This window comes from Gymnodraco acuticeps, unplaced genomic scaffold, assembly GCF_902827175.1.
Source record: "Gymnodraco acuticeps unplaced genomic scaffold, fGymAcu1.1, whole genome shotgun sequence".
Lineage (NCBI taxonomy): Eukaryota > Metazoa > Chordata > Actinopteri > Perciformes > Bathydraconidae > Gymnodraco > Gymnodraco acuticeps.
The window spans coordinates 163,708-187,500 of record NW_022990838.1 but is presented as its reverse complement, the minus strand read 5'-3'; the positions used below and the strand labels follow the sequence as shown (position 1 = coordinate 187,500).

At 39.1% G+C, this 23,793-nt stretch overlaps 2 protein-coding genes across 5 annotated transcripts; both read left to right on the top strand.

The window, feature by feature from the left end:
• The first annotated feature begins 624 nt into the window (after window positions 1-624).
• Window positions 625-4,616, top strand: cunh11orf54 (chromosome unknown C11orf54 homolog). Of its 2 annotated transcripts, none has more exons than XM_034233003.1 (8): window positions 625-800; window positions 891-989; window positions 1,805-1,878; window positions 1,966-2,067; window positions 2,454-2,630; window positions 2,903-3,052; window positions 3,765-3,881; window positions 4,004-4,616. In XM_034233003.1, exons 1-8 carry the CDS (start codon window positions 734-736, stop codon window positions 4,175-4,177), a joined length of 960 nt encoding a protein of 319 aa, XP_034088894.1. In that variant the 5' UTR covers window positions 625-733; the 3' UTR covers window positions 4,178-4,616. The 2 variants fall into 2 exon arrangements, with proteins under 2 accessions (XP_034088894.1, XP_034088895.1); XM_034233004.1 differs by having other exon boundaries at window positions 1,966-2,046; window positions 4,004-4,513.
• A 180-nt stretch (window positions 4,617-4,796) lies between these two features.
• Window positions 4,797-23,097, top strand: akap10 (A kinase (PRKA) anchor protein 10). Of its 3 annotated transcripts, none has more exons than XM_034233000.1 (15): window positions 4,797-5,875; window positions 8,533-8,580; window positions 9,156-9,341; window positions 12,909-13,394; window positions 14,522-14,620; window positions 14,748-14,832; window positions 14,974-15,097; window positions 15,473-15,609; window positions 18,618-18,762; window positions 19,666-19,833; window positions 20,055-20,161; window positions 20,939-21,018; window positions 21,724-21,776; window positions 21,866-21,958; window positions 22,037-23,097. In XM_034233000.1, exons 1-15 carry the CDS (start codon window positions 5,854-5,856, stop codon window positions 22,040-22,042), a joined length of 1,839 nt encoding a protein of 612 aa, XP_034088891.1. In that variant the 5' UTR covers window positions 4,797-5,853; the 3' UTR covers window positions 22,043-23,097. The 3 variants fall into 3 exon arrangements, with proteins under 3 accessions (XP_034088891.1, XP_034088890.1, XP_034088893.1); XM_034232999.1 differs by having other exon boundaries at window positions 20,936-21,018; XM_034233002.1 differs by having other exon boundaries at window positions 4,797-5,954; window positions 20,936-21,018.
• The last annotated feature ends 696 nt before the right edge of the window (window positions 23,098-23,793 follow it).

Below are 23,793 nucleotides of genomic sequence, written 5' to 3'. Positions count from 1 at the left end.
TGTATTGCTCCAACGCCAGAAAATTTAAAAAACGGATCATGCTATAACGTGAAACTTTGTTATATCAAGATATTTTTGACGTGGTTACATTGATGTTATTGTTAGGCTATAAATACACTATCATGTTACAACTTTTCTATAAAATATAGCGTCTATCTTGTTATAACATGAAAGTGTACGTGTTTTTGTTTGTACGTATCCTAAAATAATCAGTTGCTCTGTTCTGTAGAATATGTTTGAATATAAGTAACGTAGTTTTGTTCTATCAATTACTGACAATATTTCTCCCACAGCCCAAACAACAGTATTGTCATTTAAAAAAAAAGAAAACTGGTGAAAATACCATAAAATTGCAATATTTTCAGGCTTCAAATAATGAGAAAATGTCATTTTCTGTACAAATGGGTATAGTTGTATTAGTGTTGGCCGTTTACGTTGAAATGTTTATTCATTGTTAGTTAGTTTCTAAGTGTGCCTACATTAACTTGTGATACCTGATTTTAATATTATTTTCAAAATGTATATTATATTATTCGTTAGTGCTCTAAAGAACTGTATGCATTTACACGAAACTCAATTTGGGACCGGAACTGTCTTGTTAATGTTTACTCTTTGGCTGGTCTGCAGCCTTTCTATACAGTCTGTTTGCAACAGCACAGTAGATTTTTTCGCTTTAACAGTAAGGTCCTGCACCTCTGAAAGTCTGATTTTACTTTTACATTGAATTGCAGTTATGGCTGATGTCAGCAAAACTGAAAAGGTTCAGTTGCACGTGCCAGATTTAGAGGAACTACGTGGTGGTATGGACTTTGATACACATGCGTGTTTATGAAACAGAATGTCCATTAAGAGTTTGTATGCTAATGGTAACGACTTATTGTTGGTTGCAGTATTACAAGCAGGCCTGGAAGATAACTTTGCTGATGTTCAGGTGAGTGTTGTGGAGTGTCCAGATCTCACCAAGGAGCCCTTCCAGTTTCCTGTGAAAGGTAGGAACATCAGAAAAGAACACTGCATTCTACAACAGTGTGCAGTTAGTAAAATAAAAATATATACACATTATTTATGTAAGTGGCAGAATATCAATACACTGTGAAAATCAGATCCCCCATGCATGCCCTACTATATATATTTTGTCAATCCATGCACAATTTAATACACCTAAGGCTAAGCTTAAGCTTTTGCACCACTTCCATTTATATCAGCCCCTCAAAGTCTTTCATATTCTTCAAGTATGGATGTATTGCACATGTTTTTTTTCACATGAGATTTATTTGTTGTCGGGTTAAAGTTATATTATTGGATTGATTATTACAAAAAGTAAAATGGTTGCAAAATGAAATCGTCAGAATTGTGAAGTCTTCGCGTACTAAAATAGAAAAGCACAATATAATAATGATCAAACTATTACAAATTACACAATATGATAGACAGTATGAAAACTAAATGTATCACAACTGTCAACCTGATTATTTCAGCCGCTGAAGAGATTATATTGATTTCTTGCGAAACCATTGGATGACTTAATAGTTTTAAGCTTTACTTAAAATAAAAAACCTTTTTTTCCCAACAAATAGTGACCCGAATAATCTCATAACACTTGATTTCTCATTAAAGGATATTTAAAATGTAATGAGTAATGTATATGTTTATTGAAAGTGAGATAGACCTATCAGGTCAATTTAGTTGAATAAGTATGCTGTTTGCAGTGTTCAGATGCAAGTTTTCAGTTCAACAACCTCAATAAGTGGTGTCCATGGGCTTTTGGTTTTCACTTACCATCACCTTTGTCCTATCACTGCAGGCTTGTGTGGTAAGCCTCGGATCACTGATGTTGGTGGTGTGCCGTACCTGGTCCCCTTGGTTCAGAAGCACAAGGTAGATTTAATGAAAATATTGCATGGAGATAATGAGCATCAGCCTGTGGTGATGTGGTTTTTACAAAGCCGTCTCTCCTCATTCCAGGAATACAACATGAACACCATATCGAAGGAGCTGGAGCTGCCAGGAGCCTTCATCCTCGGCGCAGCAGCTGCTCCCTCCAGAGTAATTGGAATGAACGCAGAGGTTTACTTTTTACATCAAATCACAAACTCTGGCTAATATACATTCACTTGCTTTCTGAAGTGTGCAGCATTAAAGTTATTTCCCCTAGAAAGGAAGCCCCAGATATCATCTTGCACAACATGCACAAACATAACTTGTCAAAGTGGCAACAAAATAATGAAAACAGTCAGATATTTAATTTTTTATGTAAACCTTTTTTACCAGTTTGTCTTATTACAAAGCAAATATTGGATTAAGGAAAGTAAAACGTTGGGTGGTTGTGAGATTGAAGAACTTTATACTAGCATGTGTCACTTGCTATATTACACAATGGAAAAATAGAAAGACTAAAGCACTTGGGGAACGTCAAAACTCTTTTTTTTGTGACTAAATATTCTCATGCCCAGCTGATGCCTCTGGTTCTGACCGAAGCAGAGGGACGGCCTGCAGTGAACAGCAGCTACTTCGCTTCCATCAATCCCGCTGATGGCCAGTGTCTGCAGGAAAAATACAACAACAAATTCTCTGACTGTAACTTTGGACTTCTGGGCAATCTGTACGCGTGTGAAGGGAAGTCTGGAAAGGTACTGTGTCTTATTTGAACAACAAATCATGTGATCATGTGGAAATCCTTCAGAAAGTCATTTTTTTACTACTTTTGGCAATAATGAACACAGGTCAGGTTATATATTAACTTAAACACAATTATCTGCAAGTTAGTACCCTCGCTAATGTTGTTGTGCATGAACTTCAGCCCCATCACATGTGTGCTCCCAATATTTGGGATAAACATTAACAAAAGAGAAGTGACTGCACATGCTGAGCTGTCATGTCCTCTTCACCGGTGTCTCTGCAGGTTATAGAGGTGAAGGCCAAGAAGAGAACCGGGGACCACAGTCTGGTGGCGGCCATGAGGAACACTCTGGAGAGTCACTACCCTGAAAAAAGCCTGGCTCTGGGAGGAACCTTCATCATCCAGAAAGGGAAAGCTAAAATCCACATCATGGTACATTTTTTACATGATACATGATTTGTTGCAGTTGACAGTGGTTCACAATACTTACAATACAATATAACATAATAGTAAACATTCGGAGGTTTTTGTATTTAACTTGAACTCTACCCCAGTACAATTCAGAGGCAAATATTTGATTTTTTACTCCACATTTACTAACTTTTATTTATAAAGATTCTACAAAATATTACTAATTAATAAAACATGTAATCAATACATTATGATGTGTTATTATAGGTTAAGATACACTTTATTGATCCCTTAATAAAATGCACAAGATACCTCGCAGTATAAATAGTTAATTGCATCATTAATTATAATCCAAAACTATAATTTATATTATTTTTAAAATGGCTATTGAGCAAATAAGATACTTTTTTGAAAATGTAAGTATATTTTTATTTATTTAAGTTGAGCTTTGAATTTAGATCTTTTCCAGTTTATTCTCATTCTCGTTTGCAAATACAGTTGTACATTTGAATGCAATCGCTCTCATCACTTAACACCCTTCTATAATAAGAATACATAATAATACATAAGAGACAACACAAATAATTACCTATTCTTTAAGCTCTGATGCTCTTTAGACTTAACTTGTAACCCTTTGGTATTACTTCTTCTGCTAAGTTGATGATCTGAATGTTTCTCCTACCTCTGATAACTAAATACATTGATTTAATTCCCTGTATATTCTCATGGACAGCCTAGAGAGTTCTCTGCCTGCCCCCTCGACACCAACGATGACGTCAACAACTGGCTCAAACATTTTGAGGTCTGTGCCCCCCTCATCTGCCAGTCAGTGCTGGTATCCAGAGACCCTGTGAGTAAAGCAAACACACACATCTCAGTGAGGCGAGGACACAAGATGAGCATCAGCCGTGCATTTAAAAGTAGGCTGCGTTGTATTGGTTCTGCTCATGTGTTTTCTGTGTATGTACCCAGGGTCTGGACCTGCGCGTGGAGCACACACACTGCTTCAGCCACCACGGAGAAGGTGGCCACTACTACATCGACAGCACTCCTGACAGTGTGGAGTACCTCGGCTACTTCATGCCTGCAGAGTTTGTGTACCGCATCGACAGGCCCAAAGACACCCATGCAGTTGGAAGAGATTGAAAGATGGATGAATGACTGTGGGCATCCCCTCAGACAAAACCTGTAAAACCCCTCCCTTAGGTGTACTTTCTAAGCCTCATTCCTTTAAATTCATCAACAATTGATTCAAGATAATCCGTTTGACTTTACCTTAAACCAAATAAATGAAGGCTTTTATTAGTTTCTGGTTCTGGGAAAATAAGAAAACAGTACATATCTCCCAAACTACTGGATCACTGGACTTGATATTTTTAACCAACATCACCCATGTGTGTGCTATTCTATTTGAACTAATGTCAACTAATGTTTCATTTTTTTACTGAATTTAAAACTTTGAAAACCTCTCATCTAAATTAATCAAGCACTGTGTGATTTATATGATGTATGTATGTACAAAATAACAAAAAAAGAAAATGTTCCTATAAAATAGGCATAATTTCTATAAATCTTTGCCCTCAAATTGTATCTCTAAAAAATGTCATACATTTCTTGTAAACAAAATCAATACATTTCATAGTAAAAATTATTTTTGATTTTTGACTGTTTTTCACTGAATGCAGTAGAGTGTGTGCATCACTCATTCCCTCAGAAATCCAATTATAGTACATACAATATGGGACCATGAACTACATGCCAATTCATCATGATAACACATTGTGCAAACAATGTCTATGAAATGTTTGCACAGAAAGAAAACACACCCTCAGTCCACCCATGCTGGTGTTTTCACGTAATTGCTTAATTTGGCTTATATTAAGGATAATGTAAGTGTTTACAGAATATGATTGGCTGATATCTCGATCTTTAGTTGCATATGTGAGGTGTGATAGCAGAGGTCTAATCAGAGACTAGTGAGAACACCTGTGCTGGTACTTAAATAGCCATGAGTTAAAAAAAAATGAACCCTGTTTTTCCGACTTGATTTTCACATGTTCTCATATTTTATGAAGCAAAACAATTAAGTGTCAACCCTGGATAATACGTTATTACTGTCTATAGAAAACAAACATGGCCTTCTGGTACAGTTTCATCAATTATAAAAGGGCAAGCAGCAGCAGCAGCAATATTACATTTAGTCATTGTTGTAGTGAAAACGGTGACCATTGTATCATGGGTATGGAAAATTGCCCGAGACACACAATTAAGCAACAGCATGAGATTAACACATGCACAGACAAATATTCTAAATAAATTACAAATTAAATAAAGAGTAGTAACAGAATAATAATAATTTTAAAATAAATGAAATATTTATATAAGGAGAGACACTCCTTGAGACAAGCATTAATTTGACTGGGGGTTTATTAAAAATGTGAATTTTGCATGATCAAATAAATGGTAGAGACCGTAATACGTAATTGTTCATAATAATAATAATAATTCATTAATTGTCTAAATAAGGCTGTGTTTCTCTAGCGTTGAAACAGCGCCATCTCCTGGCCAGAGCAGGTAACACATAATTTCCCACAATGCTGCTGCCGCACCAGCCCGGAAGTAAGACGTTTATTGACAATATGGCCGCTGTGCTGGGTTTGGATTTGGCGAAAATTGTAATTTGACAGCACTCACCGGGGCTGCGATAATAACCCGTTTTCCCGTCAGGAGTGTAAAGAACAGATGCATTTGAATGAAGGGACCCGTGAACTCACGGGACGGTGTCAGTGAGCTGAGGAAACGTCCAGAGTGTGAAACCCGTCATGTCGTTTTTCAAGAGGAAAGGTGAGGAAGCTCCCTCTGAAGGCTACAACGTCAACGCTGTCTCGCAGCAAAGAGTCCGTCTGAGGAGACCGTAGTCCCGGTAACATGGCACTAGTGTAGTCGAGACTGCGGCCGACAGTAAATCCTTTGCGGACACAGCGGTGTGTGTGGAGCCGCGCCGCTGCTCACTGCAGTGACATGGTTAGCTTAGCGGTGGCCTCTATCCTGCTTGCCCTAGTGTTAGCCAGGGAGGATATACATCCACCCTAAAGAGCTGTCAACTGTATGTTATTTCAATTAGATACATTAACATGACAGTGTTTGCATACAATAGTGCTTCTAAATGTTATGAACTTTAACGAACACCAATATCTGTGATAGCCATCAATTGATAAGTGTCGAACTTTGCTATGGCAGCTAGCTAGCTTTATCAATACATTTCCATACAGTTTTAACCAGACATAAGTATGAAAAAGGCTATTAAATGTCCGTTGTAACTGAATTAGAGTTGTTAGGTTATTATAAAGAAAATATGTGTAGTCTTCATTGAGAAAAGTTTGACCAAAATGGATGTAGCTAACGTTGGTAACATTGCTCAGCATCATTCAACGTTAAGTAGAAGGAACTGATTTAAATTGAACCTGCAGTTTTAGTTATAAACCAAAGCATGATGAAGCATTTTTGCTGGCTACCAAGTAAAAATAATGATAATATAGTCTAATAGCTCAGCTTTCATGTACAGGCTCTTCATACACGTTGTAATATGCCATGTTTTTCTAAACTGTTTGATAGCAATTGGTTTCGCTTCATTTGGAAGACTGTAGTGCAGGTGCATCTTTTATTTATTCGACACATTTAATATTAGTAGCAGACCACAGCAGTTTAGAATTGTGCAGCTAATACATTTCCTACAAAGTGTTTTTAAAGAACATGCCCTACATTTTATGAATCATCTCATTGATTAGAAGAAAGCAAATCGATGTGAAGGGGCAGAATAACAAAGCAGTGATTGTAAAACAGATGTTTACTGGAGTATATTTGTGTTTATTAGAACTATTCACAGTAGCTTCATTCAAAAGTTGTTTCTCTTTTAGAGGGAGAGTAGTATTTTTTTCCTGAAAGGCTACAGCGGTCAAAGCAGCTGACACAGCAGGTCACACAAAAAAGAGAGAGGGTGCACTTACAATGCTGTGAAGCTGGATGATACTCATGACTGACAGGAAGGAAGTCGGATGCCTGGTATAGGCACATGGTTGAAATGTGCTGACAACATTTTGTAATGAGCTGAAGTTTGGCAAAGCCATTATAGTGCTGTTAAATAATAACTAGCTGCCTGAAACAATACGTTAGTTGAAATGTATATATTTTGGTTGTTGCACTTTGTTTATTTATTATGATTTAGTATTATAGTATTAGTAAAAGCTAAAATCCCAGTTTCTCTCCCCCACCCCTGCCTGAAACGCCTCAATTGGACTGGTTGTTTACTTCCGTAGCATAATGACAACACTATGTAACACTTGACCAATCACAACAGAGCCTGCCAGCTAACCAATCAGAGCAGACTGGGCTTTGGTTTCAGACAGAGGGTGAAAAGAGGTGCTGCAGCACAGGCAGTAGGAGATTCTGATTCTGATTTGACAGCAGCTCTTTAGTTTGTCCAGTCCACAAACATTTCTCCATCTTCAGGCGCTCACAGTTTTCTGACATTTTGCATAGAGGTCAAGTGTTTGTGATGCTTTGTGTGTGAATGCTAGACGCATCGATGCGTGCGCGTACGTGGGTGCTGATATTGCAAAGCTTTTATTTTACATTCATTACAGCACATCCATGTGGTTCTATGAATATGTATTCATTCCAAAGACATGCTTTATTATTTAAACCATGTTTAACTTCTGCCCAGAGAATGTTGTTGGAGCTTAGACTTTTAAAAAGTCACGCTCTGACAGACAGCCCATCAGAGCCTACCCACTCTTGTTCCCAGTCCATTTTGTAATGTCAGTACTTGAAATGATACCTATCCGGACCTTCCTTTGCTGCAACAGCCTAATCTGAAGATATGAATGTTGCGTCACTCTAATCTCGGTTGCCACCATGTCAGCCACTCTGCATTTGTTCTACATATTTCAGTTTTTTATTCGACAGTTGGCCAAAGAGTTTTGGACTGGTACCAAATAATCGAGTATTGAATAGTTGTCCATTATGCATGTGATTTATAATGCTGTGTATACATTATTTTTAAATAATAACTCTCTTTTAGTGCTTTGGAGGAAAGCTGTCAGACTGTCAACTCCCCTTGACTTTAAAGCAGTTTAAAGGACCCACCAGAGCTCATCGCCAAGGTCACAAATCTTAAAAAGACTTAGTGTGAAAGCCCTCTCAGTGCTGCTTACTATATAATGAGGACCGAGAGGGCTTTCACATATCGGAACACAGCTTCCCTTTTTTTCCTCATCCGTCAGCAGCAGGTCTGCAGCGAATGATCTAGCCGCGTATCCATTTGCTCACTAGGTCATTACGTAACTAGATAGTGAGTTCCAGTCTTTTCCCGCTGCGACACCACACAGCACCATCCCATTACCTCGCCTGTCCTTATGAATGACTTCTCGCTGGTCACGCCCTGTATTGTGAATGAAAATGCTTCTGATTCTAACCCCCGTTCTCATCTTTCTCTCCCACAGCCAAAAGCAAAGAACCTGAGAGAGTGACAGATGCTAAAGTAAATAAAGGTGAGTTCATCGTCTCCTCAGTGAGGATATGAAAGTGTGAAAGCATGTTGTGAAGTGAACATTTTAATTACTCTTTATTTATAGACAAAACTTGCATTAGCTTATTCCTTAGATCCGAAAGCAGTTGTTTTCACTGGAAAAAACAGGAGCATTTTTATTTATTTATTTATGACAAGAATACAGACAATAGTTTTTATTATCAACTGGTTATTTGTGATGCATTTGTGGACAAAATGCATTAGTGGACAAAATGAGCTATATTTTAAACATTTCTACAAGTGTGCTCAACTGTTTTAAATGGCTTTTTGTTTGATCTGGTTTGCTATCTTTCACTATTGCTGGCCCTTATTGTCACAAGGACAACCTTTCTACCTGAAGCTGTTAAGTGAAACACATACAGTCAAACAAACACTGAGCACTCTGTCTCACATCCCACCTCAAGGCCTCTATACTCTTACTGTGAGCGCTTTGAAACACATTCACAAAAATTATATTTTCATCCACATCACACTGACTCTTTTTCTTCTTTCTATTTAGCTTGATGCCTAATTTCTGTCTCCCATGCTCCCTCACAGCTCCACCCAGCCCTCAGTCACCATCACAAGGACTGAGGAACCACCATGCCATCCAGGAGCCCGCGGGACCCAGCCATGTGGCCATCAATGCCATCTCCGCCAACATGGACTCCTTCGCCCGGGGGCGCACCGCCATCCTCAAGAAACAGCCGAGCCACATGGAGGCCGCTCACTTTGGAGATCTTGGTACTGAGCCTTACTCGTGTGTTTTGTGTTGAAGTGATAACAGATGACGAGGGCCCAAAACAATATAGGTCTATTATAGCACACAGAGGAAAACATCAATAAAAGGAGTAGAGCTGGAAACAACAATTACTTCCTTCCTTTATCTGTCTATGATTTTTCAATTACTGTATAACATTTTTAGAAAATATTAGAAAATGACCTTTATAATTTCCAGAGAACAAAGAAACCATTACATCCATTGTTATCTTCTACCAATAAATACCACTATCTACTACTGTCATATAACACAAAGTCAAGCATCCAAGAATCCTTACATTTAAAATGCAAACATATGAGAAGTTGTGCCTTTTTTTCTTTGAAATGTAACAGAAAGACTAATTAATTATAAGCTAGTTTATTTCTGACAATTGACTGATTAATTGAGTCATGCTAGATTTACTGGAAACAAATATTTCAGAAGGACAAATCTAAAAGTGTTTGAATTTCTGCCAAATAATAAAATCTCAACATACAGTAAGAACACAAAAACAATGTATACAAACTCCCTATAATATAGAAATGATCATAATTAAACCAATATAAAGAGCTATAAACATGGCAAAGTTTCTTAAAGGAACAAATGGGTTCCTCATATGAATGTGCTGTTACTATGGCAAACAGTCTTATGCAAGTTGCAAACACTCCTTCAATAATCTTGTGTGAAGCACTTTCACAACTTCATGCTCCCAATGTGATGAGCACTCAGACATTCCACAGCCTGTAAGGCCTCCTCTCTCGGGGTCATGTAGTAAGAACACAGCTCCTCCCTTTTATCTAAAGTGCTCTAAAATTAGATTCTGCTTACGTCAGATGCAATGATACAAGGTGGTGAATATTTAGTGTGGCAGGACTTGTGGAATGACAGGAACTGCCCGAGCAAGTTGCCCAGAGAATAGCAGGGGTGAGTCAGAGAGGTGGAGGAACCCAGACAGCAGAATGAGAACGAAACTCACCGGGCAAGAGAAAGAAAGTGGAAGAAGGTGAGGGAGCATTTCAAAGGCAAAGTGGGCTCGGCCCAATCCCAGGCTGTGATTTGAATAGTTAAACAAATCACATCCTTTGTCTTTTTTCTAAATGCTTTTCCTTGACCTCGATTGAAACGTCATAAGGCCAAGGAAAGATGTGATTGATTCTAATTCCATTTAGACGACAGCAGTCTTGACTTTAGTGTTTATGAGTGGGCAACAGTGACAATCTCAATGCTGTACAATTCAGGTAATGAAAGAGTGCATTCACACCTCTTATGAAGGATGTTCTCAGTTTATTCATAGAGTTTAATTAAACAGTGATGTCGGATGTTATATACTCTTTAAATGTTGCTGCCACAAGGAATTCTGGGACAGCATTATCTCCTGTCCTTTGGTAAAGGATGATCCCTATGCTAAAGGCCATACGAAAGGAAGAATCGAAACACCTTTCATTAACATTGAGATAATTCAAACAGGTCTTACCATGGCTGCCACTAAGATACTTCCGGGTCATTTCACCAAGGAAAAAAATGTTTCGACCCCCGCCCCGACGTCCCCCTAAGGCCTTAAGCCCTGAACACTAAGGGGCTTAACTGAGGTCACACACTTATTATGGTTGACTGTGAGTAACAGCAAGGGTTTGTAAGAGTATGAATAAGGATAGGGCGCTTTGCGGTGACGTTTCACATCAATTACCTTAACAAAGGCAATGCATGTTTTGTTCAATAGTGTGTTTTTCTTTGATTACTGCCTTATTAATAAAACGCCCTCCAGGCTCTTGAGTTACAGAATGGAGCAGAGGTTATTTTCAAATAATCACTTTACTCAATATTTTCCAAACATCATCATAAAGCAAAATTAAAGTGATGGATGGAATAATTCGGCGTGTAAAACAGCCTATGCCAACATACACCCTTAGTGTTGTATACATCTCCTTCCACAGGCTGAACTCTGTGTGACATATTCTTTGTTTACCTTTCTTTCTTTTAGTTTAACACTCTGGGTTTCCCGTTGTAACCCCATGTTCCACGTCACAAAGCTATGCATTGTGTGTAATTCATTTCCCTCAAACTAACTCCTCAGAAATGCGCTTTATGGCAGTTCAACCTAAAGTGAGACTTAAATACATAGTGGAATTAGTGGGAGTTAATCATTCATCTTAACAGTGCAGTGACAGTGTAAACCAAACGTCTGTTGAGTATCACGCAGCTGTAGCACATGTGAGGGCGGGGCATTGTAAAATCAGTGCCTGACTTTTCAAAGATATTCAAATGAGGCAGGCGCTTTGTGATGATGTGGCGTCCCTGTGTGCTCTTAAGGAATGCGAGGGAGGTTTACAGTGGGTGACGCACAAATATTTTTTTAAAAGAGCAGCAAACATAACACCACAAATCCTCAGCCCAGGCTTCAGACAGCAGATGTGCTCTTATTCCTAACGCAGCAAGAGTCTGGTTTGAATTCAGTGAGTGCGCTCCCTTGTTTATTTTGATTGCTGGTAGTTTGTGCTTGCAGTCCCTAAGGATGGTGTATCTTCAACAGGTATTCTCTGTTAAAGGCAGAGTACACTGGAATCATATGACATCCATACAGGAGTTCGGTGCTATGGCAACCACAGTTATTGCTGACCTCTTCAGACACTCAATAATGACTGTTTGATGTTGACTCTGAAAAGTTTGTCTGGGTGAAATCATCTGTGAAATTGCATAGTCCAAAGCCACCTCTAGAGACACAGTCAGAAATTCACAAGACTTCAAAAAGAAATATCCAGGAGTTTAAATTCAGCGCACGTTCCAACAATCTGGCCCAAATGTTCAGGAGAACTAATAGAGCTGAACACGGAGAATCCACTTTTTATTTTTCACTTCATGTTGCAACTCAACTCTATTATGAAAGTTGAAGCCTGTAAATAATAGAACGTTTGCTGCTCTTATTGAAGTGGAACACTTGAAGGCAGTATACATATTTTTGACATGTGCATTTTTACTAAAAAGTGTATATGATCTTAGCCTTACAAATACAAATCCCCACTAATATAACACCTTTTTTTTAATTCAGTTGAATCATGAATTGCATTGGGGTGATGACATTTGTTATGTTCTGACTTTCTTTAAAAAACTTGAATTGATTTATGTGTTTTTTATATCTATTCAATTGTTTTAATTTCTCTAAGTCAAAGTCTGTATATCAGAATTATTTTGACAAAAAAACCAAAATCAATATAACATTTATATTATGATGTTTACTATTGCGGCTATAACACAATATTAACACAAAGAGATTGAAGATAAATAATCATCAGTGATGGGAATGTAATGAATAACTAAGTAAAGGCATATAAAAGAACAGGTAGAACAGCCTAGACATTTTAAAGAAAAACATCCCTTGTTATGCAATACAACTAAAATGCTGTCTTTAAAAGGAGGCAAATAAAGGTATGCCATTTAAGATTGATATAATATAACATCTATCCAAATGTCAACATATCCATTTACTGTCAAGCCGTAATTGAAGCCTGAAGTTATAAATTGATAACTTAACTGTGTATATTTGCATGTTCCAGGACACTCCAGTGTGAACTATCAGCAGGAGGACCGCTCCCGGCTGTCTAAGACGGTGGAGCACGTCCTGCGGGACGGCGTGGCCATCCCTCACTACGTGCACTTCATGGAACACCGGGGCGCCGACCACCTTGTTCGCTTCTGGTTGGAGTCTGAGACTTTCCGGGCCACCAGCTGGTCGCGCGTGCGAGCGCACAGCCTGAACTCTGTCAAACAAAGCTCTCTGGCGGAGCCCGTTCCCGCCTCCCCGGGCAGACCGGACCTCCCGCAGCTCGGCCTACACACGGCCGATGTTCTCAGCAGGGAAAGTAGCAATGAAGTCCCGGCGGTGCACACGGAGTGGCGGGACTCCTCCATCACAGAAAGTGTCCTGAGGCCCGGCACCCCTCGAGTAGAAACCCCCAGCAGGCAGACCCCCTCCAGGACTGGGACTCCCTGCAAGCTGCAGCCCAACAGCACGCTGCAAGACCTCTCTGAACTCATGAAAAGTGAGTCAACTTCAAACAACCCCTTCTCTTTTATATTTGTGTTTATATATGTTTTTTCATATAATGCAGCGCAAACAGAAAAACATAATCTACATAAAGCATGCAACTTCAATGTGATCCACTTTTACTGAAGAGTTGAAAAATAGTGGCAGATTTAAACGTTTTTGCTAAATTCACAAAATTACTTAAAACCAATACAAAGGCCATATTTATATTATTTGTTTTAAGTGTTTGGTGTTTGACTGGCACCCTTTTTCCTGGCCATCCCATTGCAGTCTCTTCTTCTTCACAAAATAAAGAGGCTTTGCATTTTTATTAATGCATATGTCATGAATCTAATTTGTATATATTGTCAATGATAAATGAAATCAATCAAAACTATTCTGAACGGTTCATAGGTATCGTAGTGGATATTAGCAGCTGTTTATCAGTACACCTGACTCCTAATATCATAAGACAAGGATAATTGGATTCAAAATGAATGAAACCTGGCTATTACCTAAGGATGGTGGAGAGAAACATTTTTCTTAACAGTGACCTGCAATTATTTGGTCAGATAAAATAACCGTTGCTTTGTCAGGCTACAACTGAAAAATACAATTTTTTGATTTTAAAATTTGACGCAAAAGCCAACTTGGACTCTGATTCGATTTTGTTGGTCAAAAAACTTGACGTCACAGTGACTTTACAAAATAAATATAATTATTATGACAATTAAAATGTCCCAAAGGATAAAATAATGAAGTGATGACATTTTGGACAGACGTTGTAAAAGGCAACCTGACTTGTGTGCAAAAGCATACAGTACGAACACAAGCCTTTAATTCTAGTTAAAGTCCTTTTTTTAAATAAATGTACATTGTTCCAGCTGTCAAAGGAACCACAGGCCACAAATAGATCCCTTCCTAAAGTGATTTCAATGAAAAAAAGACAAATTCCACAGTACACTTTTTAACGTAAAAATACATTCTTAAATTCAGAGGTTTTACCAGTGTGTGTTAGACATAGTTAGTTATCCCAAGAAGAAAGTATTTTTAGCATGACATTCCCTCTCTGTGATGACACACTCCTATGCATGTTGCAACTGTTTTTTTTTTTTTAAAGCTATTTGTCTTTGTCTTCCGCAGGTATAGAGAAGGAAGCAGTCACCATCTTCACCAGGTACATCTCTCCAGATGCTGTGAGGCCCATCCCCATCACAGAACCAATCAGAAATGATATCGTGGGTAAGAAACACACGTTAGGAACTCACTTTTTCTTTTAAATATGAGAGCCGATTTGACGTGCTTTGGTTTCAGTCACAAAAACTGTAATACATCCATCTTAAATAATATCCCTGTCTGCTCTCTGTAGCTAAGATATGTGGAGAGGATGGCATGGTGGACCCAAACAGCTTTGTCGTTGCACAATCGGTAGTCTTCATCATCTTGGAGCAACAGTGAGTGTGTCCATTTATTTTCCGGAGGAGTTAATGGAACGAGGTTTCCCTGTCGACATGTTTCCACAGTAGAGCTAAAGTGCAACTAGTCATTTGTCATTTTCCCCTGCATTCATTTCCCACCTGCTCTTTCTTATCCAGGCACTTTAGTGATTTCCTGCGGAGCCATCATTTCTGTAAATACCAGATCGAAGTGTTGACGAGTGGCTCTGTGTTCCTGGCTGACATCTTGTTCTGTGAGTCAGCTCTCTTCTACTTCTCTGAGGTGAGTGGACCCATTTGTTAAACACCTTTTTCACTCCAGTACGGTGCCATTTATGTTTGTTTTTGTACACAAACTGTGCCTCATGTCCCCTCCTCATTACTGTAAACACTTGTCCTCTCTTGCCACTACCCCAAAAACACTTTCTGTTTATTTACGTATGTTACAGGGAATTTCTATTGTCACAGCAGCAATAAAGTGAGGACTCAGTAGAGATATTTCTCAAACTATTGCTATAATAAAGTGACAATTAACCCCAGCACTCCCTAACGTTGTCGGAGCATGTATTTACTGTGTCAGCGTATACACAGGACTCACAGTAAACCCTGAAACACAGTGACTTTCAGTTGAGGTGTGTTGGTCTCTTCCTCCCCGCAGTACATGGAAAAGGAGGAGGCGATGAATGTAATGCAGTTCTGGCTAGCAGCGGACAACTTCCAGAACCAGCTAGCAGCTAAAAAGGGCCAGTACGACGGCCAGGAGGCTCAGAATGACGCCATGATCCTCTACGACAAGTATGTCTCCACTCAGCTTCTTAAGAGTCCTGTCCTTTCAAAAGCTATTTGTGACCAAAAGTTAGGAAGATCATTTTAAGTGATTGTCAACGTTGCAGCTTATCGTTGATTTGTAATATTTAATAGTTAAACGTTTATTTTTCTCACTGTTTTTTTAATTTGTATTTGATAATTACTTATTGTTATATTTTTTGTTTATTGGGTTAGTTGTTTAAGCTTTGTTTTGAAAGCAACTTCAGGCACTGGTTGGATTTTAGGACAAAAGAGAAGATAGAAGTCATATTTCTTTATCTGGTTTGATTGTTGAAACCTGAGATGGAAACTTTTTTCCTACAGGATCCCGACATGGACAAAACAGTTATAAATTAAAGTAATAAGAGAAATGTATATATTTATAGTTGAATCAAATCTCTTCTACTGTTCCAGTCTCGCTATGTTTTAGAACCAGAGGGTATATTACCACAGTAAATACATAGTCATGATTATAGCTGCATTTTAGAAAATATGAATGTATTACTGGCCGGATTCCTGACAGTATCGATTATTTTGCACTTTCACCCTGTTGTCTTAAATACACTGAACAAAAATATAAATGCAACACTTTTGTTTTTGCTCCCATTTTTCATGAGATGAACTCAAAGATCTAAAACATTTTCTATATCCACAAAATAACCATTTCTCTCAAATATTGTTCACAAATCTGAAAAAGTCTGTGATAGTGAGCACTTCTCCTTTGCCGAGATAATCCATCCCACCTCACAGGTGTGGCATATCAAGATGCTGATTAGACAGCATGATTATTGCACAGGTGTGCCTTAGGCTGGCCACAATAAAAGGCCACTCTGAAACGTGCAGTTTTGCTTTATTGGGGGGGTCTGGGGGGGTCCGAAACCAGTCAGTATCTGGTGTGACCACCATTTGCCTCACGCAGTGCAACACATCTCCTTCGCACAGAGTTGATCAGGTTGTTGATAGTGGCCTGTGGAATGTTGGTCCACTCCTCTTCAATGGCTGTGCCAAGTTGCTGGATATTGGCAGGAACTAGAACACGCTGTCGTATACGCCGATCCAGAGCATCCCAAACATGCTCAATGGGTGACATGTCCGGTGAGTATGCTGGCCATGCAAGAACTGGGATGTTTTCAGCCTCCAGGAATTGTGTACAGATCCTTGCAACATGGGGCCGTGCATTATCATGCTGCAACATGAGGTGATGGTCGTGGATGAATGGCACAACAATGGGCCTCAGGATCTCGTCACGGTATCTCTGTGCATTCACAATGCCATCAATAAAATGCACCTGTGTTTGTCGTCCATAACATACGCCTGCCCATACCATAACCCCACCACCACCATGGGCCACTCGATTCACAACATTGACATCAGAAAACCGCTCACCCACACGACGCCACACACGCTGTCTGTCTGCCATCTGCCCTGAACAGTGAAAACCGGGATTCATCCGTGAAGAGAACACCTCTCCAACGTGCCAGACGCCATCGAATGTGAGCATTTGCCCACTCAAGTCGGTTACGACGACGAACCAGAGTCAGGTCGAGACCCCGATGAGGACGACGAGCATGCAGATGAGCTTCCCTGAGACGGTTTCTGACAGTTTGTGCAGACATTCTTTGGTTATGCAAACCGATTGTTGCAGCAGCTGTCAGAGTGGCTGGTCTCAGACGATCTTGGAGGTGAAAATGCTGAATGTGGAGGTCCTGGGCTGGTGTGGTTACACGTGGTCTGCGGTTGTGAGGCCGGTTGGATGTACTGCCAAATTCTCTGAAACGCCTTTGGAGACGGCTTATGGTAGAGAAATGAACATTCAATTCACGGGCAACAGCTCTGGTGGACATTCCTGCTGTCAGCATGCCAATTGCACGCTCCCTCAAAACTTGCGACATCTGTGGCATTGTGCTGTGTGATAAAACTGAACATTTTAGAGTGGCCTTTTATTGTGGCCAGCCTAAGGCACACCTGTGCAATAATCATGCTGTCTAATCAGCATCTTGATATGCCACACCTGTGAGGTGGGATGGATTATCTCGCCAAAGGAGAAGTGCTCACTATCACAGATCTTTTCAGATTTGTGAACAATATTTGAGAGAAATGGTTATTTTGTGTATATAGAAAATGTTTTAGATCTTTGAGTTCATCTCATGAAAAATGGGAGCAAAAACAAAAGTGTTGCATTTATATTTTTGTTCAGTGTAGTAAAAATAATCCACACACTGTTAATTAGCTGCCATGATAATAATCATACCAGACAGCTGCACTCAATGCTGTGCATGTGTAGCCAGACATTCACATTTCTGTTTATTTTTGGGAAAGAAACTAATGGGTTGACATGTACAATCTAGAACTTAAACAGGAAAAGGGGATTATAACTGATATATGTATTGGGTTACATCTCAATCTCTTTTCCAGTATTTCTGACATGGATCATATTTTAAAGTTATCATAAAGACAACTTCTCCCCCCAACTGGTATTATTTTTGGCACCGCTGTGGCAAAGACACCTGGTTTATAGTGAACCAATCATTAAAACGATGGTGACATTTTCCAAAAATCCATTACATTGTGCAATCAACATTTAGTTTGTTATGTTAAGTTAAAGCAAAAGACTTGCCTATTGTCACTTTGACAGTTGCAATCCAGTCGTCTGATGTTGGAGGATTTTTTATTGAGAAATATTTCAAGGTGTTTCTTTTTCTGTTAGCTTTGTGCAGTTAAGTACTGTGAAGGAGAAAGCCCAGTCACTAGTCTGTATTAGCAGCAGATCCTTTTTGCAATATTTCATTCATATTTAGATAATATTAAATAAATGCCATAGTCCTGCTTGCCAGAGGCATTGCAGCTTAAAAAAATGCAATTTCCTCAATACAGTTCTTGATTTAGGTTTAAGGGAGGTTTATTTTGAAGTCTATTGTATTTTTGGTATTCATTTGAATCCTAATTGAGATGACCTCACCTGAACTCCGTCTTTTATTGCTCTATTTCCTCTTCAGGTATTTCTCACTCCAGGCCACTAACCCTCTGGGCTTTGGCGACTCTGTGCGGATGGAGATCGAGTCGAATATCTGCCGAGAGGGGGGGCCGCTGCCAGACTGTTTCACCACTCCACTCAGACAGGCCTGGACAACCATGGAGAAGGTACGGAAATAGGAAACATTCAAGAATATACAATAAAGCACCCTAGAAACTCATACTTATAATGCGTTGTATTATGCTTATAGCACTTAACAATTATAGTATTAAGCACAGTTCATAATGCTTCAAACAATAATCACACACATTATAAAGTTTGTATGGTCAAGTATTATCATAACTGCTGGTCACTCTCTAACCTGTCTTTAAAAGGATCATAGTGTTTAAAATTCCCATTGTTAAATTACATTATAACCTTATCATAATGCACTATTACAATTATCTTCAAAGTTGGGTATTACTCACTAGAATCAGAACAAAACGTTTTAAAGCTCTGAAGCTGTATCTTTTCCTTTGATCAACATGAGTGACTAATTAAAATAAAAAGGTAGAAAGCAGATTCAAAGTTTTATTGACATATCATATACATAACTATTGTGAAGTATGTAATTAATGAAAAACACAGATTCCTCACAAATACAAATGCACTTGTGTTAATACTGGTAATTATAAGAGCTTATAACTACTATTAAACAGTGCTATAAGTGGATTTTTAACACATTTTAGTTATGTTTATAATGCATTTAAGACATAGAAAAGTTGTACCGAAAAGTTCAATTCATGTACATTGCCCTTTAAAGCTTTTAGCTACATAATTATAGAATCTTCTGCTTGAGCTGTTTTCTGTAATTTAATAGGATCCTCCTAAAGGTTTTGTGTTGTAAGTCACTGAAAAATTGTCCTATTACACCGATGACAAATGTACTTGCCTTAAGTTAATGAAATGAAATCTGAACACTGCTGTCGGCATGTAAAGGTCAGAAACAGACCTTTGTAACTTGTGCCCAGAAATACATCACGCAGCTCATTATTGGCTAACAGAGTCATCGTTGTGTTGCGTTTGTTCAGGTCTACATGCCAGGCTTCCTGTCTAGCAACCTTTACTACAAATACCTGAGTGACCTCATCAACTCGGTGCGGGCGGACGAGTTTGTGAATGTCAACACTCCGGGTCAGGGCGGGCCCGCGGACAACGAGCGTTCAAGTTCAAATGCCAGCGAGGGCTCTCAGACTCAGGTGACCCCAACGTTAACCCCCCCCTCTTCCTCCGCCCCTGTGGGGATGTTCCTCCTGACATTTACTCCTGTTCCGCCTCATTACGCTAACAATGAAGACATTCTTTTGTAAATGCCAAAAGGGCTGAGTGTATTCCAGATGTTTAGATGTCTTCTTAGAAAAACAACGTTGCCCGTAACGCTGCCAAACATTCACTTCATGTTTTCTTCACGCTGCAACAGGGGGCCAAAAGGGCAGCGATCAAGATCCTGAAAAACTTCGACGAGGCGATCACGGTGGACGTCGCCAGCCTGGACCCCGAGTCCTTGTACCAGCGGCCGTACGCTGGGTGAGTGTCTAATGCACCAGAGGGCTAAATCTGTGTTTCACATCATCTCTTTAAATGAACTCTTCAGATATTTGCTGTTCTCCAATTTAGCTGTTGGTAATTTCCCCCTAGTTCCATTGTTCTCCCATATTCTTATGTTCTATTGATTGCCCACATTGCCGTTTGGCTTTAATGCTTGTAATTTTTTTTGTTTTTATTGACTCACTCTCAAAGTGTTTTATGAGCACTCTGTAAAGAATCCGGCACAAAAATAATTAAAGGAAATAATTGTATTAAAAGGCAAAGCTGTAAGGCAAGGCAAGTTTATTTATATAGCACCTTTCAACACAAGGCAATTCAAAGAGCTTTACAAAAATGAAAGACATTAAGGAAATGGCATTTAAAATCAGTCATTAAAAAGAAAAGCTAATAAAATAAACATTAAAAGAAAAAATACATGGTTAAAAGTTACAGTGCAGTTTAAGATGTGAATAGTTCAATTAAAAGCAGCGGCAAAAAGAAAAGTCTTCAGCCTGGATTTAAAAGTAGTCAGAGTTGCAGCGGACCTGCAGGTTTCTGGGAGTTGGATCCAGATATTTGGAGCATAATAACTGAACGCTGCTTCTCCACGTTTAGTTCTGACTCTGGGGACAGAAAGCTGACCAGTCCCAACTGTAGTCAGTCGGATTTACTTCCCCTTCATTGAATTTGGATTGATACAAACACACACAGTGATTTTAGAATGTTGCAGTTGTGCCTGTTTGCTCTGTCTTCATCCCTCTCCTCTTCTCTCAGAAGGATGACATTCGGGAAGGTGAACGAGATGGGTCAGTTTATCAGGGAGGCCGAGCCAGAGCCGGACGTGAAGAAATCCAAAGGCATGACAGCTCACTCTTTCTTCTGTGTCTCATTATTTCCTTTGAATCTCGGCCCTTACTTTTTCATATTTGATGTCAGTGCAGTGTAAAACATCTACTCTGCATCCATGAATATAAACCTTATCTTAAGAATCAAGGTTTAAAGGCTATATGCACAATAGTGAGCAGAGTTGTTGGCACTGAACATCTCCCAGTCTCCGCTCCTCCAACAAGGCAACATATAATGTGCTTCACATAAAAATAAAAAGGCATAATAAAAGTGGGATAAAATAAACATAACGGTGCAAGTAAGTTACAGAAATAAGAGAAATTTGGCATATAAAAAAGAACAAGATAGAACAGAATGTAAAATTAAATACTGAAGTGTCATAAATACTTTAATATTATCATCTTCTCCATAATCCTATTCTCCACATGCTTTCAAACCTTTCCGAAATATACAAGAACAGTTCTCTGCTACAACTTCTCCTAAGATGAGGCAACAAACTATTTATTATAGTTAGGAGTGTTTTCTCTTGGTCTAAAATAGAGTACAAGATATTTGGGCTACAGAATGACTGTGCCAAACTTTAAGTCTATAACGCCGCAAATATGTTTAACTCACCTTGAGGAAGTGAAATTAGGCTACAGTGTGTGCAGTTAATATGCTGTTTTGTATGTGCTTTATGTGCAGCCTCACTCAGCCTTCCCTCTGCTCTCCTTCAGGTTCCATCTTTTCTCAAGCCATGAAGAAATGGGTCCAAGGCAACTCGGACGAGGTGAGGAAACACCATGCTAAAATGTTACTTTAAAAATATACTTAAAAGCAGTTTAAAGCTAAAGTTTGTGCTTTGACATCCCTATCAAGGCGCAGGAGGAAATGGCGTGGCAGATCGCCAAGATGATCGTCAACGACGTCGTCCACCAGTCAGGTCACGACAGCCCCGGCAAGTCCACCAAGGTACGGATCCTCAACCGGTAAGCCCTCTCCTCTGCGGCGATGTGTGTAATAACTTCTTCTTCTCTCTTTTGTCTGCAGTTATGACCCCGCTGAGGAACCAAAGGCCCATCACGCCCTGCAGACACTGGCCAGACCAGTGACAAACTGTACGCAGGGCTCACTCCACAATGAACTGCATTAATCTCATTACGAACAAGGCATTTTTTCATCTCCCCAATGTGTCTGTATGAATGTGAGAGCTTGGGTGCGTCATGATAAAGTTGAAGTACATCTTTGCACCAATCTTCCAACTCCATAATACTACGAAGGTACGCGTGAGGTCGCCAAAGATGAAGCTCTTAAGTTGGACTGAAGTCACTCCTGAAGGAAGGAAACCTACAACACACACACTTGACACTGTCTGGAAATAATGTCTCTCTTATCTCGGACCTATGGAGGATGTGACAAAGACTGAATTTGCCCTCACGACACTCCTCCCCACACCTTTTTTAAGCATTCCTTGTTTTTAGATGAAATGTAAGGGTAAGGCTTAAGCAGATGAAAAATCAGTGTTGTACAGTTTTCTGCGTACGCTTCCCGTCGGAGTAGTGTCGTCTGCCGTTCACTCGTGTGAGCTGTCCCACCTCGGCTGTTTTTGCGTACTGTAGAACATTTTTGGAAACGTGACAATGAAACAGAAGGAGAGCAGATTTGTTCCTTGGACCGGCTCAGCTCCTATATGAAACTCCTGGCACCTTTTACAGAGCGTAGAAGAAGAAGAAATATTCCCTTAATGGACTTAAGTGCTCCAGTTGTGTTGGAAAACTCCAAACTCCATGTCCTTAATGTTCTATATATGTACATGTAGATTTCTGGTTTACCCCATATATTAATGTTAGCTCTTTTTTATGGTGATCTGATTTTTTTTTTTTTAATGCATCGCTGACACAAATATCAGTGATGACAGAACTGTTCAACTGGAAAATGTGCTCAGTGAATACAACTTTTTTTTAATTTAGACCCTTACCAAGATGTGGAAAAGAACCAGAAAAGACTCTTGGTACTATGTACCACTAATGTTTTCTGACATGTATGTATGTGTACTTAATCTATAATATATTTAAATTGTGTTTGATTTAAATACATATATTATAAAATGTGTCTGTCTTATTTTTTGACATATGTCAGAGTTGGTATATTATATTGCTATTTTTAGCCAGTTGTAGTTGTGATACATTTCTTATTTGTTTTTACAATACTAACATAATTAGTATGTGGTAACCTGCCTGGTGCCAACAGGACTAGGTTGAACTATTATCACCTCTGACCAGGAGGGGGCAATGTTAACTGTATTACTATGTTAGAGATAAACAAAAAACATGAACATGAACGACACAGCAGATTGTTTTGGACATGAGAAAGAGCAAGTACTTTTTCAATAAGGCTCATCTGTTTTCTCTTGTACAGGCCTTGACATCCACAAATTGTACAGTACAGTTGAAACTAATGGGCAAAAACTCATTTTCAGTGAAGTATAACACATTTAAATAGTTGAATTACTGTTTTCTCACTGTTGTAATCACCTCTGTAAGTAGTAATAACAGTTGTGCAGTATAATATCAGCTCTGAACATGGCTCCAATTGTTTTCATTTAATACTAGTGTTTATTTTAAAGATACAATTATCCCAATGCTAATGCTGTTGATACATATTTTACAACTCGGTGAGCAAAATAGCCTTGTACTATTTTACCGTGTATTAGTATAGTCCCGCCTACTGCTTATGTGGTTTCCAGACTGGGCTACCTGCACGTGTCGAGGCAACGCCCACCTCTATACAAACTAACACTCTCTGTT